The 17,544-nt window shown below is 46.0% G+C and overlaps 1 protein-coding gene across 3 annotated transcripts; it reads right to left on the bottom strand.

Annotated features, from left to right (window-relative positions):
* Positions 1-649: 649 nt before the first annotated feature.
* LOC141744059 (UDP-glucuronosyltransferase 2A2-like) lies at positions 650-16,601 on the bottom strand. Of its 3 annotated transcripts, none has more exons than XM_074589311.1 (6): positions 15,866-16,601; positions 7,802-7,950; positions 3,944-4,075; positions 3,323-3,410; positions 2,350-2,569; positions 650-1,025 (listed from the first exon to the last, which is right to left on the bottom strand). In XM_074589311.1, exons 1-6 carry the CDS (start codon positions 16,599-16,601, stop codon positions 749-751), a joined length of 1,602 nt encoding a protein of 533 aa, XP_074445412.1. In that variant the 3' UTR covers positions 650-748. The 3 variants fall into 3 exon arrangements, with proteins under 3 accessions (XP_074445412.1, XP_074445413.1, XP_074445411.1); XM_074589312.1 differs by lacking the exon at positions 15,866-16,601 and adding an exon at positions 13,404-14,133; XM_074589310.1 differs by lacking the exon at positions 15,866-16,601 and adding an exon at positions 9,945-11,767.
* Positions 16,602-17,544: the final 943 nt, after the last annotated feature.

The following is a 17,544-nucleotide window of genomic DNA, read 5'->3' on the forward strand; positions in this document are numbered from 1 at the left end:
TGGGGGTTAAGATGGGCAAGTTACTGACAGAGGTGGTTTTCACACCCCTGTAGTGTTGCAGTTAGAATGATGACCTGTGCAGCAGGACTCCACTGAATGGAAAAGAGAAGTGGTTCTCAAAAAAGTAATTTCTCCGCTGGTTTTAGGGTCTGGTTTCCCCTCAGCCCCCAAGTAATTAGTGCATTTGTGAGAATGTGATGATACAGCCACTTGCAGCTCCCAGTTTTTCACGATCTTGGCCATTCAGATGAGTGCTTTTTAGGAGCTTATGATCTTAGCTTCACTTTCCAATCTAGAGAGGGCTGTTCTGACAGGAGAGACATTTTGGTTGTGAATGGTCAAGCCTGGGTGACATTACAGAAAAGGACGCAGTTAAGGTAAAGAGACTAGTTGCAGATTGAGAGACCCAGAGTACCACAAATGGGAAGGCTGGATTTATGAAATATACTAAAACGAATTTGAAAAGTTAGAGCAGGAATTACTGTTCTAGGGGCTGTGTGTGATCAGCTAACAGGGTCCCAAGGGATAAAGCAACTATAATTCAATCTTATTTAGGCCAGAAGGAATTTGCTGGCTAAGCAAGCAGCTCTGCCCACAACAGCTTTTTAGCATGATCCAGTTCAACAGGGTGTTTCATGATATGTCCAGCTTAAAGCACAACCTAATAATTTTATTCACCAAAGAACGTGCATAAATGCCTTGCTGAATCAGCCTAGGAGAAGAAAAAGTGCTGGTGGGAACAGGATGTCTATTCTTTCTTCCTCTTCGCAATCCTGCCACATCTCCTACAGCAAAATAAGCAGCACTTGACAAGAATGAAGATAGCAGTGGCTGCACAGGTGAACAAGAATGCCAGAACGTCCAGGCAGTGGTACTGGTACCAGGTGAGATGGTGAGCAGCTGGTCTCAAGTGCTTTGCTCCTTTGTGACGCATGACAAATTCAATCCAGAAGACAGCTCTGTCCAGAGGCTTAACTGGCTGGTCATGGTGTATCTTTGATAACCTTAGAGCATTTTCCTTATAGCTGCGGAAAAAAAGAAGAAACCCAAGATTTGTCACTGATGCTTGAAACAACCTGTTCAGCACCTGGAAGTCCTCTTGAGGAAGGTAGACAGCCTTGCTTTTACTTTCATCAATGTTATTTAAATATATTTGAAACAGTTGGCCCATTTGACCCCTATCTGCATAAAATTGGGTTACAAACAGTAAAAGAGAAAGCCAGTATTTTGCAAAGAAAAGTTATTCAAAATTATTCCAGTTACTCCTTTAAAAAAAAGCAACATGGAAACATTTGCAGCATTTTCTGTTCCGGTATAATACAGTGTGCTGGTTCTGGCTGGGATAGAGTTAATTTTCTTCACAGTAGCTGGTATGGGGCTGTGTTTTGGATTTGTGCTGGAAACAGAGTTGATAACACAGGGATGTTTTCCTTATAGCTGAGCAGTGCTTGCACAGTGTCAAGGCCTTTTCTGCTTTTTACACTGCCCTGCCAGTGGGTAGCCTGGGGGTACCCGAGAAGTTGGGAGGGGACTCAGAATGGACAACTGACCCCAACTGACCAAAGGGATATTCCATACCATGGCAGGGGGGTTGGAACTAGATGATCTTTAAGGTGCCTTCCAACCTGAACTATTCTATGATTCTATGTGATGTCATGCTCAGCAATAAAACTAAGGAGGAGGTTGACAAGGGGGCTGCATGCACCAGATTTCATCCGGGTCTTTGGGTGCCTGGTCATCATCCAGGTTGTTATAGATCACCTCCACCATGGCTAATTCCCTCAGACTCTGGATTGTTTCCATCAGTTTGCTTTGGCAATTTGCAAGTTCTTCCTTGGAGGGATACCTGCCTTTTTTCCAAGCCCTTTGTCAATGGCCTTATCCTTACCAAGTGATCCCAGCTACCAGGCTTACTTACCCTCTGATTCCTGACTGATAGGTACGGTAGCCTAAGGATATTGGTAACTCGGGGTAGAAGAAAGAGTTGTTGTGGCTATGGACAGAGTAGACATAATACAACTAGAATTGTCATCCAGAGCCTCCAGAGGATTTATACTTGCAGAGAACAAGGAAGAGAGAGAGAGAGCAGAAAACTGTCTCGGGTGCTGCACTGAGCTTTCCAAGAACTATTTTTCTCAAAGGAATCATAAAGTGTGGTATAAGGAAAATCAGATTACTCGTCTCTCCGTTCTGAGAAATGCTGATTCTCAGAAATGATAGTTTTCATCTGAAACCCGAACTCCAGCTACTCTGTATTTTTGGTTCCCGGAAGAAACAGCAGAATTTCTCATATCAGCAGCCAAAGATTTTAATAACCTCATCCTACTGTAAGGCAAGAATAAAACTTACGTGGAATTGTTAATGACTGTATTCAGTGCATCAACTAGGTCCTGCGTCTTCAGTGTGCTGAAGTCCAGCTGAACTGCAGCTCCCTTCGCCCTCATATGAGCAATGTTGTCATACTGGTCAGCAAACAGGGGAATCCCAACCATCGGGATCCCATGGTAGATAGCTTCATAGATCCCATTGGTGCCACCATGAGTGATAAAGGCCTTCGTCAAGGGGTGGCCTGGAAGGGGGAAGGAGAGGCATGTGTAACAGCAGCTGTGGCAAACTGCGTTCACTGGGACAAACCTCACTGCAAACTACCCAGGCAAATGCACTGCTAGAGAACAGTCCAGCCCTCTGGATCAGCATCAGAGATTGCACGCTTAGCTTTCACACATTCATATTCATTTTAATGCAATGTGTGAATTGGCATATTCCTCCAGACTGCCTCGTGTTACTTCAGCCCTTCTGCTGTTGCGCAGTTCTAGTTTTTACATGGTATCAGATTCACAGCTGCCCCCTGCTGCAGCCTTGCTTAGGTCAATCATTTTGAAGGGTGAGCCCTGGATATTAACTGCAGAGGACAAATCCAGCTCCAGAGTACATGTCTACGTTGATATTTACTCCTGCCTACTGGTGGTTCTTAGCCCTGACAGACAATTGCCACCAAGTTCTGTAAGACAGAGGCATTTACTCTAGAGATTTATCTTTCTAGCTAAGCTCAAGTTGCTGCCTTCTTGAGCCACTGCTCCTTACTCCCTTCAGAGCCTGGCTGTATCTTCCATGGTTCTTCTACAGCCACTCACCTTAAAGTAAAAAGCAGGCCAGGAAATTAAGGCTCCAAGAGCAAACCTCTGCTGCTTAAGCTGTGAAACTAATTGTAGCCACAAGTATTATGTGGTTCTTTTGCCTGAATAAGCCATTATAGTGGAAAAACAAAGAAGGAAACAGTTTTTCCAAGGGCATAATGCATCCCAGACAGAATCAGTCTCACCAAGTAGGTCATTCTGGGGTATCCAGTCATAAATTCTGGTGTTGGAGCCCAGAGTTTCTGGTTTTGTTCCTTTGTACCGCCAGATGACCTTGAACAAAGGAAGAATAAGATAAACATAGTGCATGTGACATGTTCTTCTGTATTATTGCATGTAATGTAGGGCTTCATTCCTACCAAAGGTATGGATATTCTATACTGTATGACATCATGCTCAGCAATTAAACTAAGGAGGAAGTTGGCTGGGAGTGGGGGCGTGTGCACCCCTTTTTAGGTACGCATGTGTACCTTTTCACAGTAAATCAAATAGCTTTGTCTCCAGTTTAGCTCTTTTAGTTATCAGTTATTACGTGCTTATTATAAAAATATCAGAGTGATTTTTATATTTTGGCCTATGGATACACCTCCACGGTATTTGATTCAGAGAAGGGGAAATGCCAGAACTCCGCATGAGGTGACCCATCAGTCTGTCTCTCTGCAGAGCTGTGAGCTGCTTCCCAGCTGTGGTGCATCCAGCAGAGATGCAGATAAAAACCAGGCCAATCCAAATGTAAAAGGCTTGCTGAGGGCAACAGGAGTGACAAAAAACAAGGCAAGTCGTTTTAGACTCAAAAGGAAATTCACCTTTTGTGGAAGCTGGCTGAGGGCTCTGGCAATCAAATTACTTTTTTCATCAGTTAGGTTGTAGACCATTGACCCGAGAGAGAATACCACGATGCCATGTTCCCCTGAGCTTTGAACAAATTCTTCCATTTCCTAGGAGAGACAGGAAACATACTAAGAGTAGTTATGCTCCGCAGATTACACAGAATAAACAGGAGGAGCTAGAGACATGAGCATGCCTGCAGGGCTATGATCTTACTGGCATCACGGAGACGCGGTGGGATGGCTCCTATGACTGGTGTGTTGGAATGGAAGGACACAGCCTTTTCAGGAAGGACAGGGAGGGGAGAAGTGGAGGGGGTGTCACCCTCCATGTCAATGACCAGCTGGAGTGCATGCATGGAGCTCTGCCTGGGGATGGATGAGGAGCCGACTGAGAGCTTATGGGTCAGGATTAAAGGGAGGACAGGGACAGGCGACATTACAGTAGGGGCCTGCTACAGGCCACCTGACCAGGAAGACCAAGTGGACGAGGCCCTCTTTAGACAGATAGGAGCAGCCTCATGTTTTCAAGCTCTAGTCCTCATAGAGGACTTCAGCCACCCCGATATCTGTTGGAGGGACAACATAGCAGGGCATAAGCAATCCAGGAGATTCCTGGAATGCATTGATGATATCTTCCTTCTCCAAGTGATAGAAGAGCCAATAAGGCGAGGTGCTATGCTGGGCCTTGCTCACACCAACAAGGAAAGGCTGGTGGGGAATGTGAAGCTCAAGGGCAGCCTTGGCTGCAGTGACCATGAAATGGTAGAGTTCATGATCCTTAGGGCAGCAGGGAGGGCATACAGCAAACTCACTACACTGGACTTCAGGAGAGCAGACTTTGGCCTTTTCAGGGATCTGCTTGGTAGAATACTGTAGGATAAAGCCCTGGAGGGGAGAGGGGTCCAGGAAAGCTCAATTCAAGAATTACCTCCTCCAAGCTCAGGAGTGATGCATCCCAACAAAGAGGAGATCGGGCAAAAATGCCAGGAGGCCTGCATGGATGAACAAGGAGCTCCTGGGCAAACTCAAACAGAAAAAGTAAGCCTACAGAGGGTGGGAGCAAGGACAGGCAGCCTGGGAGGAATACAGAGAAACTGTCTGAGCAGCCAGGGATCAGGTTAGGAAAACTAAAGCCCTGATAGAATTAAATCTGGCCAGTGGCATCAAGGGCAAGAAGAAAAGCTTCTGTAGGTATGTTGGTGACAAAAGGAAGACTAGGGAAAATGTGGGCCCAGGGAAGTCCCAGGGAGCTACAGGCTGGTCAGTTGCACCTCTGTGCCTGGCAAGATCATGCAGCAGATCCTCCTGGAAACTGCTAAGTCACATGGAAAATGAGGTGATTAGTGACAGCCAACATGGCTTTACTAAGGGCAAATAATGTCTGAAAAATTTGGTGTTCTTCTACAGCGGCGTTACAGCATTGGTGGATAAGGGAAGAGCAACTGACATCATCTACCTGGACTCGTGCAAAGCATTTGACACTGTCCCACACAACATTCTGGTCTCAAAATTGGAGATACCTGGATTTCATGGATGAACCGTTCAGTGGACAAGGAATTGGCTGGATGGCCACGCCCAGAGTTGCAGTCAACGTCTCGGTGTCCAAGTGGCGACCAGTGACAAATGGCATTTCTCAGGGGTCAGTACTGTGACCGGTGCTGTTTAACATCTTTGTCGGTGACATGGACAGTGGGATTGAGTGCACCCTCGGCAAGGTTGCTGGTGATACCAAGCTGTGTGGTGCAGTTGACACGCTGGAGGGGAGAGATGCCATCCAGAGGAACCTTGACGGGCTTGAGTGGTGAGCGGGTGCAAACTTCATGAAGTTCAACATGGCCAAGTGCAAGGTCCTGCACGTGGGTTGGGGCAATTCCAAGCACAAATATAGGCTGGGCAGAGAATGGATTGAGAGCAGCCCTGAGGGGAAGGACTTGGGTGCGTCGGTGAATGATGAGAAGTTCAACATGAGCCGTCAATGTGTGCTTGCAGCCCAGAACGCCAACCGCATCCTGGGCTGCATCAAAAGAAGCGTGGCCAGCAGGTCGAGGGAGGTGATTCTGCCCCTCTGCTCTACTCTGGTGAGACCCTACCTGGAGTACTGGGTCCAGCTTTAGGGCCACCAACATAAGAAGGACAAGGACCTGTTGCAGCAGGTCCAGAGGGGGGCCATGAAGATAATCAGAGGGCTGGAGCACCTCTCCTATGAAGACAGGCTGAGAGAGTTCAGCCTGGAGAAGAGAAGGCTCCAGGGAGACCTTATTGTGGCCTTCCAGTACTTCAAGGGGGCCTTACAGGGAAGATGAGGAGGGACTCTTTGTCAGGGAATGTAGTGATGGGACAAGGGGTAATGGTTTTAAACTGAAAAAGAGTAGATTTAGATTAGATATTAGGAAGAAATTCTTTGCTGTGAAGGTGGTGAGACACTGGAACAGGTTGCCCAGAGAAGTTGTGGATGCCCCATCCCTGGAAGTGTTCAAGACCATGTTTGAGCAACCTGGTCTCGTGGGTGATGTCCCTGCCTGTGGCAGGGGTGTTGGAACTAGATGATCTTTAAGGTCCCTTCCAACCTAAACCATTCTATGACTCTGTGATTTCTGTGAACAGAGCATAACCTTTTAAGCTTATCAAGGAGATATCATGGTGTATGAGCACCTCTGCTGACAGAAGGGTATTACAAAGATAGACCTGGCCCTGTGCAAAACAGAGTTTCTTATCAAGAAGGAGCAGAACAAGTTGAGACAGGTGACAGAAGCTTTGTCTTTTTGAAAGCAACTCAGGCATTTTCAGGACACATTTCTGACAGAGCACAAGCAGCAGGAATGGAAGCTGGCACTGGTGTGAGAGGGCCATACCCTGTGCCACCCTCCCTAGCGTAGTCAGTCAAGGTTCTGGATTTTCATGGAACAACTACGTTGCATTTCATAGCTCGGTAGGAAGGGAGTGTGATGAAAACTGATTAGTGTTTTTCAGCATCCTGATCAGAGATTGCTCAAGTCGCTGCTGTCACTTCAGTCAGACAGTTCTCTATTTCTTGCAATATAGCATATGTTGCTAAACACATTTTCTACAAATGAGACCAATAGGTCTTCCTGTTCCTTTTTTTAGTTAGTGACATGTGAAATGGAGCAATAGCACCCAAAAGAGAATGGTTATCCATTTGCCCCAACTCAACCCCTGCTACAGGGGAGTGTGATGAGTTAGAAGGTTTCTTTTAGTGGACAACTTGTACTGAAAGTACCCTGCCTCCTCTAAGGCTCCTGCAGGAGTGATAATCTAGACCAGAGCTTGTCGTGTTGCCATCATCGGTATCTGGGAGTTTCAAATTCCACCTGAACATTGCCAGTCACAGCAGAGCTTAGGCTGGAGATGCTGAGTATTTTTCTTCCTTTAAGTTGGCTTAAACTAGGCAACAATGGAAAAAGCATTTATCACTCATCTCTTTCGTGACTCCATTTTGTCTAAAGAATTTGTCCTGTCACAGTGCCTTTTTGCATCAGGTATTTCAATGGTATCATGGGCAGCAAGTCTGTACCTTAGAATTAAATCTTACACTTAACTACTCCAAGGTAGCACCTGTTTTTCCTAAAACAAATGCTGTATTCCCTCCTGCTGAACTCAGCTATCTTCTTTTAAGACAGCAGGCTCTAAACCCAGCCCTCAGTTTGCACGATATGGGCAGATTGGTAAATATCTCTGTGCTCCCCACCGGCAGGAGAGCATCTTCTTTAAGAATGAGGTTTCTCAGGACACGGCTTGCGTGGTTGATCAGGGAGAGAAACGGCTTTTGTTCTGCTGGGCACTCAACCAACCAACGTCAGAACAAAGTTGGGATACCTTTGATAGTGGCTTTGCAGGCTGGCAATGAAGTCCTCCAACAAACTCAAAGTTGGGCAGGAAAGGGCGTGGAAATTCAAAGTCCCAGTATGTTCTGATTAACCATATCTCTGCTTTCCCCATCGTCTCACACAGGGTTGTGGGCCTTCCTATGGACAAGGTACAAGGGGTTTACAGCATACACAGGAGCAGTTTTGTTTGTTCTAGATTGCAAAATAGGAGACTTACCTTTGTCTTTTGGCACTCCCAGTCAGTATAGTTTAGCAAATCACGCATTAAATGAATATATGGACAAATTCAGACCTATTCCTTGCCCCGTCCTGTGTTTGGCTTTGACACGTTGCCATGAACAAGGTAATACAATCTTTAAAAGAATTTTGAACCTTCAGGGTGAATTAAGAGCAGTACAAGACTAAGTGGGAAGCACTTAGTTTCTGTGATACAGAAGTGCAATTCTTGTACCGCTGAAAGACTTCATTACCTGTGCTTGTAATAAAAACGCACTTTGGGGAAGAGAACAATCACGGAAAATTTAGTTCTAAATAAAAAATAAATGAATCACAAAGTGATGACCACCAATCAGGGAGGAAGAAATTTTTTAAACAAAGTTCTGTGGCATTTTTCAAGTGGTGACTCAGTCAGTAGCTGCTCAGACTACAATAGCAGACAGGTACAGCCATCCCTAGTTCTTTTGGGGACTGGGTCAGCCCCTTTTGATACATAATGGGAAAATTTGGCCAAATCCATAGATGCTCTGAATGTCATTTTATGCAAAATTAAATGTCTCTAGAAATCCATCTACAGAAAATAATCCAATTGGTAAAACTGTGTTATAGCTTCCCATTTGGAAAAATATATATTCACAGGTACATGTTGCAAGTTGTCTCTGCAATATTTTCCACACAAAGTGGAACTGGGGAGTAAAAGGGTTAGCAGTGTTGGTAAATCATTGTCCAAAGCCTGCCGAATGGAAGCAGGAACGAAGCAAAATAAGCAGCAAGATAAAAATTATTTGTAGGGCATCTTCTTATACTACTTGATCAGCGTTACAATTTACACTAGTAATTTTTTTTATTTTAAATAAAGAACAATGTTTACTTAATAAGTACTCTTTGCTAAATAATAACTAAATAATATTACTCTCTACTAAAATAAGTAAAAAGTAAAGTCAGTTACAAAGTTACTGGAGTGAAAATTAAGCCTGCATTACAAGTAGAGGGATATAAAGGTGTAATTAAGTCTTACATAGTATTTAAAAAAAATAATTCAATCCATGGAATAGGGACTAGTTTGCAGAGCACAGTGGTGTTTTTGGGAAATGCAGGAAGAGATTGGAGGACAACAGAATAGATGTCCTTGTGCTTGCTGTTCACTCATTATCTGCTTAAGCATAGATATTTTGTACAAGATTCAAAGTCCAAAGACTTTGAATCAAGCCTGAGTTGTACTAGGTTGGAAGAAAAATTTCAGATACGTATGGAGTTTAAGGAGACTATTTCAAACTCCAAATGGTGTATGAAAGGGAAAGGTGACAGTTCTTAGCATTTATTGTTGGAGAACATGCACTATGCACTCACGCTTAGCATCCTGTACTACACAGGGTTGCAAGATGATACCTCCAGATGATGCACGCAATATGAATGAGGAGTGCTTTTTTGCTCTGCAGTTGTCCAGAAGCAGGCAGCGTTCCCAGTTAAAACAGGTTTAACTCCATCCCTGTGTTGTCAGTGGAGCTGTCTCCAGTGCCTTACACTTAATTAAGGAATGATTTTGCCCTCCAGCTTTTATCTGCTACCATCCTAATTGTAGAAGTGCCTGTCATCAAGAGGCGACAACTGTCCTCTGAAAACACTAAAATGCGCATACAGCTTACTGCAAGAGCTCACCAGCAGTATCATCACTGGCAAAAATTAGAACTATGTGCTCTAAAGGTCCTCAAGAGGAACTAGAACAAAACCGCACTAGTGTCTGTTAGACTAGACCAGACCTAAAATGGAAAGCACAGCCTTCATGTGACCAAAATGGGAGTGCCATCTCTGCTGGCCATTGAGATAGAGTATTTTGAGACAACAGCATTGAGCTCCCAAAACATTCAAAAGGTACAACCTATGCAAGAGGAGAAACCACTCAACAGCTGCCTTACCTAAGACATTACTGTAGTACCCATCCAATTCGTCTTGCCAAAACTTGGAGAAAAATAAATCCATGTAAAAGTAAAAGAGGAAGTTCTGTAGTCGTTCCGCAAAGGACATCTGGTCTGTCAGCTGTATTGTGCTAGCAGGCACATAAGAAGGTGGGGATGGGAGTCCACCGCACAGCCGCTCTGCCACATTCCCAAAAGAGAAGCGGAAGCTGTAGACAAAAGGGATCTCTAGGATTTCTGCTACAAGCTCCCCACCTGCAGACAGGGGGTCAGCGATCAGAACATCAAACTTGGCCTGCTGCAGCTTTGCTATCAGCTGAGGGTTCATCACCAAGGTGTCACAGGTCTGCTTTGACATTTTGATAAAGACTTCCATGTCCTCTTTCATCCTCCACATGATCTCCCAGGGGAAAGCATTAGAGATCTCATTCATCCAGAAATTGAGGAAGTCCTCCATGACAGCATCCAGGGTCTTCTGGGTAAAGGGGACTTGCAGGACCTCAAAGGTGAAGGGGGAGGAGGTGTCTTGGTAGTTGATGAGCAGGCTGCTTGAGGGCACCAGCACAGTCACTTCATGACCCCGGAGAACAAGCTCTTCCAGCAGCACTTTCAAATTGATCCAGTGACTTGCATCGGTGGGCCAGACCACCACCTTCCCACAAAAGCCAGCACTCCAGCAGCACGCAAAGGCCCAGAGCAGCCAGGGGAACCTTGGCCTCATCATCTCAGCAGTTCATGTACGACTCTGGTCTGACCAAGCTGGAAACAGTTTAGTGCTCCAGTGTGCAAACACTTTAGAGCCAACCAATAAAAGTGAGATCCACTTGGTGCCAAGCTTGGCAAGAGAGCATGCCAGAACACACTCATGGGAGGGCAGGGCAAGCAGCAAATCCCGCCCTGCAGTTTCCTGCAGAGCCACAGCTGATCTTGAAATGATGGCAACTCCTGTTTCTGCTCACCACAAAGTGCATTTTGCAGCATGTGAGGACCAGAAGCCCTTTCCCTGTGCTGTGGTTCAATCTTGATAGGCAGCTAAGCACACAGAGCCTCCCACTCCCCCACAGTGGGAGGGGAAAAGAATCAAAAGGGCAAAAGTTAGAAAACTCATGGGCTGAGATAGAGACAGCTTAATAAGCAAAAACCAAAAATAAAACCAAGAAAAACAAGTGATGCGAAAAGGAAATTGCTCACCTCCCTGACCAACGGCAGCCCTGTCAAACTCCACCCCCCCATACCCCTCAGCTTTTTTTGCTGAGCACATCATATGGTACGGGATATCCCTTCGGTCAGCTGGGGTCAGCTGTCCCGCCTGTGTCCCCTCCCAAGTTGTGCACCGCCAACCTACTCTCTGGGAGGAGCAGTGTGAGAAGCAAAAAAAGCCTTGATGCTGTGTAAAAACTGCTCAGTAATAACTAAAGCATCCCCGTGTTATCAACGCTGTTTTGGGCACAAATCCAAAATATAGCCCCATGAAGAAAATTTCTACTATGAAGAAAATTCATTCTATTCCAGCCAAAATCAGTATACCCTGATACCAGATCTTCAAGGTGAAAGTACACATTCCGGTACCAGGCAGGAGCTCAGGCTTGGGAAAGCATATGAGCAACCCATGGGACTTCTTTGACAACTACAAGATGAACCCTGTCTATCACTTGACTACAGCCTAAATTTGTGTCTTTGCACTGTAAGAACCAACCTACCTGTAAAGCTGGTTACAATTGTTATCTCCTTCTTTACTTGGTGCAAAGTGTCCTGCAGTGAATCACAACTAGGTCACCGGGTGCTCTTGTTCTGTCCTTTCTATAACTAGATGCTGTGGACACACAGGACTGCCGCTGGAAGGACACAGTCCTGGTAGAGATGACTCCAGCATCAGGCCAGCCCAGGAGAGAAACAGGAGGAGGTGAGGAGCACAGATTTTGCTCACCTTGCTGCTTCTGTGCCTTCTCTTGGGAAGATGCTGCAAACTGACATCAGTGTATCCGTATCATATTGCCCAGGACAGATAATGCCAAGACAAGAGACCTGACTTCTCCTCTTGACTGTATCCCGCAGATGTAGTGGAGGTGCTTGGTGCTGCTGATGTCTTGAGGGAAAAGAACAGGCAGCTTCTCTCTCCTGAGCAGAGGGCGAATAAGGCTGAGACGGAGCATAAACAGAGCCTGAGCACTAGTCCAGGAGCTCAGCACCACCACATGAGCTCCCCTCACAAGACTGACAGTGGAGCAAGCAGTCTTTCATCATGCTTCAACCTCATTACTTGAAAAAGCCTTTAGGTAGCTCTAGGAAAGCAGCTAGATTAATAAGAACCCTGAGGAAGATTTTCCAAAGAGAAAGAGAAGATGCATGTGTACGCTGCAGGAGCTGGGACATTTCCCCCATTTCTAAGAGATGCTTGCCCCTTCCTTTCACGCCTCCTTCAGGGCTGGATACACTCCAGATCAAAGCGTGTCACTGTCAGGGCAGAGAACAGCTAAGCTAACACAGCTAACAAAACAGGTATTGCACATGGAGCCTTAAGTGCTAAACCCCACATTTAACAATAGAAAAGACAAGACAAGATCCAAGCAGCTCTGAGGCTTACACAGCAGGATATCAGCAAACCATGCTTCTGCCAGCACAAGGTTTTGTACTCTGTCAAGCATGATAAGAAACACCAGTAAACACACAGCTAGGTACTCTAATAGTAGGACATCTTAACAACTTAGCTCTCTTAGCACAATTACACCCTACTAGTGAAATATAAATAAAAACACTTAGAGTCCTATATTGAAATAATATCCATTTTATCTGCCCACCAATAGATGTCTTTGCCCGTTTCCTTTTAAGTATTACAGTAATTGCTTAGAGCAAAAATGTGAAAATAATTATGCAACTATTATTTAAAAAAGAGAAAAACCTATACATAAATACAACTATCTTCTCATATTTCTTTTAGACACTTTCAAAAAAGCAAGGAACCCTTTATCACTGCAAATTGGAGCTCAGCTGCTCTCCCAAATCTTTACAAAACCGGAGGAGGCCATTATCTGTCATTTTGAGATAAGCTGGCAAGCAAGAAGGGTACTAGGGGAAAAAGATAGTATTGTTGTATAGCTTACCAAAACCATTTTTTACTTCTACTTCAAAAGGTTTAATTCAGTACTAGTGTTTGGTGGGTTTATGGTATTAGTCTTCTGTTCTTAGTGTTTGCCATGATTCATTTATGAATGTGACTGATGAGCTCTGTTCCCAGTGGCTTTAGCACTGTTTTAGCTATCCTAGAAGTACCTGTACAGACTTAGCTGTAGTAGTGTAGCAGGTCGGGATTAACAGGTAACCTTTGTACTCGCCTGGATTGTTTGACTTGACTTGGAGGAAGGAGCGTGAGTTCAGGGCTGTCTTGCTCCTAATTTCTGGCTTAACCTCTAAGCTCTCGTGTGTGTACAGCAGATGTAATTTCTAGAAGAGCAGCCTTACCTAAAACATCACTGTAGTATTGATCCCAACTTCCCCAGAAAAGGTAATGGTATACGATGTCCTGCACAGTGTAGGTGAGGATGTTTTTTAGCCTTTCCAGGAAAGTCATCCGATCTGTTAGGCAGCTTACAGTGGCTGGTACGTAGGAAGGAGGTGCTGGGAGTGTCCCACAGAGCCTCTCTACGGTATTGCCTATGGAGAACCGGATGGTGTACACGAAGGGGATACCCAGCTTCTCAGCAAACAGCTCCCCACTGGGTGACAGTGGGTCTGCCAAGAGGACATCGAAGCTGGATGCTCTCAGTCTCTCCAGCAGCGCCTCATTCTTCAGGACTTCATCACAAATGATTTTGGTTACGTTTTCCAGCTTGTGCACCAGTTGAGCTATCTTGTAAAGACTTTCCCAGACAGGTATCACTCTCTCCTGGTAAAACCAAAAATAGAAAGCTTCTTCCAGTATAGTAGCCATCTCTGTTTTGGTGATCGGCACCTCAACGACCTCGAACTGGAAGGGTGAAGGCTGTGTGGGGTCAAGGATGAGGAAGCACGAAGGCAGCAGCACAATCACCTCATGGCCCCGGACCACAAGCTCCTGGAGTATGTACTTCATGTTCAGCCAGTGGCTGTTGTCAGCCGGCCAGACCAACACCTTCCCCCCCGACCCACAGCCCAGCACAGCCAACAGCCACAGCACCGCCACCTCCTTCCCAGCCATAGCCTGCCCTGTGTGGCAATGCCACTCTGGCCCTCCTTCACCGGGAGCTGCAGCGCTCCTGAGCTGGGCTGGGCTGGGCATGCGTGACAGTGGTTTGCTTCAGAGGGCAGGGAGACAAGTTAGCTGGTGCAAAATCCTGTCCTGGATAATGGCATGTGACTGTGACCAGCTGGCACCATCTGGTGGGAAATAGCTTGCTGAAGCTGGAAGATACTCTTCCTCTGGAGCAGTGGGGAGAGCTGTCAGTCCTGGGGGGCTCAGTCCAGCGAGGATTGTGTCCTGTTGGTCATCCTGGCCCTCTTGCCTGTCTAACTACAGTCTCTATGTTATTTGTTTGGTAGAAGAGGTGACTTTCATTCTTCTGGCTCTTTGAAGCACAGCTGGGTATGCAGAGAAGATGTTCACCCACTGCATGGTCACCCTTTTGCTTTATAAAGCCCCTGAGCGTCCATTTACAGTGTACTTAAGTTGGTGATCCAGGGCTGCAGCTAAAAAGTTGTGTCTCAAAGCGGATGTAACTACAGGGCAAGTGACTCCAGGATTAGAGTAAGACTATCCTCATGTGAACTTGCCTTCTCCAGAGCATGCATCGCGGGAGGCCAGAGCTGGTAGGTGATGGTGTGGGCTGTCCTGCCTGCCACTAGGTGCCAATTATGCACAGTAAGTTGAACCAGAAAGTCTGTTAAACAGGTTTATTTATGGTCACCCTTCTGATGTGCAATTAAGAAATAATGTAAGTCCTCTTCACTGTGCTAAAAATCATCCTTACTGGGCTTCTGCCCAGCTCTGTTATGCAATGTTTTGGTAATGTTGTTGTGCAAGACTTTTGCTACAACTTCCCTGCTGCCTAGAGCATCCTTTCCAGGATGAAAATGAGGGTGATGGAAGCAGTTTGGTTGTGAGAAGCCAAGCTGAGATACCTCACCTGCTGTGTATAAGACAACAGTTTGGTGTACTTGTGGAGTCCTGCAGCATGCAGGTATTTGCAGGCAATTGACCCCTGAGAGATTTGCAGGTGCTCTTTTTCACAAGCTCAATGTGAGGTTAGTGAAAATAGCGTGTTGATCATGTGTGATTAACACTTAAATAAATGTATGTTTCTACATATTCACTCAAAGCAGTCCAGAAGAAAAGCCTGCAGAGGAAGACTTGTTGCTTTCACCGTTTGCTTGCGGGTCAAGGGTGTGTTTTAAATAAAACTTGTTTTGTGCAGAAAGGATTGGCTTTATGTGACCAGTGACATAAGTGAAGTCTCTATTACAAAGCCACAATGCATTTCAGTATTGCTGCTGAGGGAGGCAGGGTTGGCTCGTAATTCACCAGCTCCCCCCTCCTTGTATGATACTCAGGATTAGGAAAACAGCTCTGTCCCTGGCTGCTTTCTGCGCAAGCAGTCATTGGAGGGGGCAGTGTGTAAGCTGAGCTCCCTTGCTGAGGGCCCTATATGGTGTGGAAGTTGTTTCAACCTCCACGTTAAAAATAATTAATGGCAGAAGTAAAACGCACCAGTCAGGATGACCACCAATCCCCATCTCAGTGCAATGGCATAGCAGCACAGCACCCTGCAGGGGAGTGGGTGCAACTGACGGACCCTGGTGGCTCATTCCATTTTCCACATAGGGGCATAATGACAAACTTCTTGCTGACCTCTCTCAGACCTTGACTTTGCCACCCTGCCAGGTTCCTACGTCTGTAGGTCATAAGGTGGGAGGCTGTGTAATGAGAAATGAAGTAGCAGGAGGCTTACCTAAGACCTTGCTATAGTAGATATCCCATTCTCCCCAGTAGCTCTGGAAAACGTAGTCTTGCAGGTGGTAAGACACAATGTTTTTTATTCTCTCGCGGAAGGACATGCAGTCGGTGAGCTCAGACAGGGCTGCGGGTGCATAGGATGGTGGGGCTGGGATCTTGCCGCAGTGCCTCTCCACGGTGGAGGCTGGGGAGAAGCGTAGTGAGTAGATGAAGGGGATGGCCAGCTTGAGAGCCAGGAGGTCCCCGCAGAGGGTCACTGGGTCTGACAGCAGCAGGTCATAACTAGACCCCTGCAGATGGGCCATCAGCTCTTGGTTGGTTAGCACTGCATTGCACATTAGTCTGTTCATGTGGTGCCAGTTTTTGGACAGTTTTCCCAGATCCTTGTAAAACTGCCAGAAGGTTAAGGTTGTTGGCCTGTTATTCAGCCACAGTGCCACTACATCCTCGATCAGGTTCTCAATGGTGTCTTTCTTGAAGGGCACATTATAGACCTCAAACTTCTCTGTGGCCTCAGCCCTGGGTTTAATGAAGAGGGAAGCGTTGGATACCAGCACGGTGACGCTGTGCCCACGGCGGATGAGCTCCTGTATAACTATCTGCACGTTCAGCCAGTGGCTGCCTTCCGTTGGCCAGACCAACACGTTCCCACAGAAGACAGGCCCTAGAAGAGCAACCTGAAAAAGGAGCAGCTGGAGGTATTTCTTAGAGATGGTGGCTTTTGTGGCCATGGCAGGGCTAGGGGCTAGATAGTCTAGGAGTTTTCTCTTCCAGTTGGGAATGCTGCACCTCTGTGTTGTGTTTGATGGCTCCTTACTAGCACTCCAAGCAAAAGCAAGAATTTGCTGTTGCTCAGGTGGGGCCTTTAAAACCCAAATTTGGTCTCAGGTCTGAAAAGACAGAAAAGGATGTTTGGTGCTTCATTTTTCCCTTTGTGCTTTCTACCCTGTTAGATCCCCCCTGAGGGAGTTCCTTTCCCTGGTTAGCAGGGTGGCATCAATCCCTGCTGCTGTCAAAGGTCTGCCTTCAAGCTAATCCATTTGCACAAGAAGAATTTAATCCTTTATTTTTTTATATCTTTTATAGTTTTTCAGAGGAATCCTTACCATGAAATAAAAGCAAATAACAGGGGCCTCTTCTATCTGTGTAATAACCGTATCAGTAAATGCTGGCAGATTTACTATAAGTATTAGCAAATAAGTGGCACTGCTGCCAACACTGGAGAAATACTGAGATTTGCTGGAGAACGCATGACCACACCTGATTTTACAATGCCTGTTTTCAATTGCAACAGCTGTAGTATCTGTATACTGTAATGCTTCTATTACTTATGGCAGCAAACCTACCTGTACTTAAAGATATATTTCTCTTATTCTGAGAGTTTCCCAGCTTTCTCCACCATTCTTTCCAGAAGCAACACAGGGGCTTATTTAGGCAACAGGCAGCAGTACTACAGGGAGTGTTTGGTTGAAGATACTGCTAGTCTTGGGGCAAAAGCCCAGGGCAACACAAGGCGGAGGGGCACCTATGATGGGACTAGCAGTGGCAAATTATACCGTGGGCATCCTTAAGCCTCCTCAACTGATCTATAGCCATGTCCCTGCTGGTAAATCTATGAGTTACTGGCATAGTTGTGCCCCAGCCCCTGCGGAGAGCTGCTCTGCCTCTCCAGAT

The sequence above is a fragment of the Larus michahellis genome, chromosome 5 (assembly GCF_964199755.1).
Source record: "Larus michahellis chromosome 5, bLarMic1.1, whole genome shotgun sequence".
Taxonomy (NCBI): Eukaryota; Metazoa; Chordata; class Aves; order Charadriiformes; family Laridae; genus Larus; species Larus michahellis.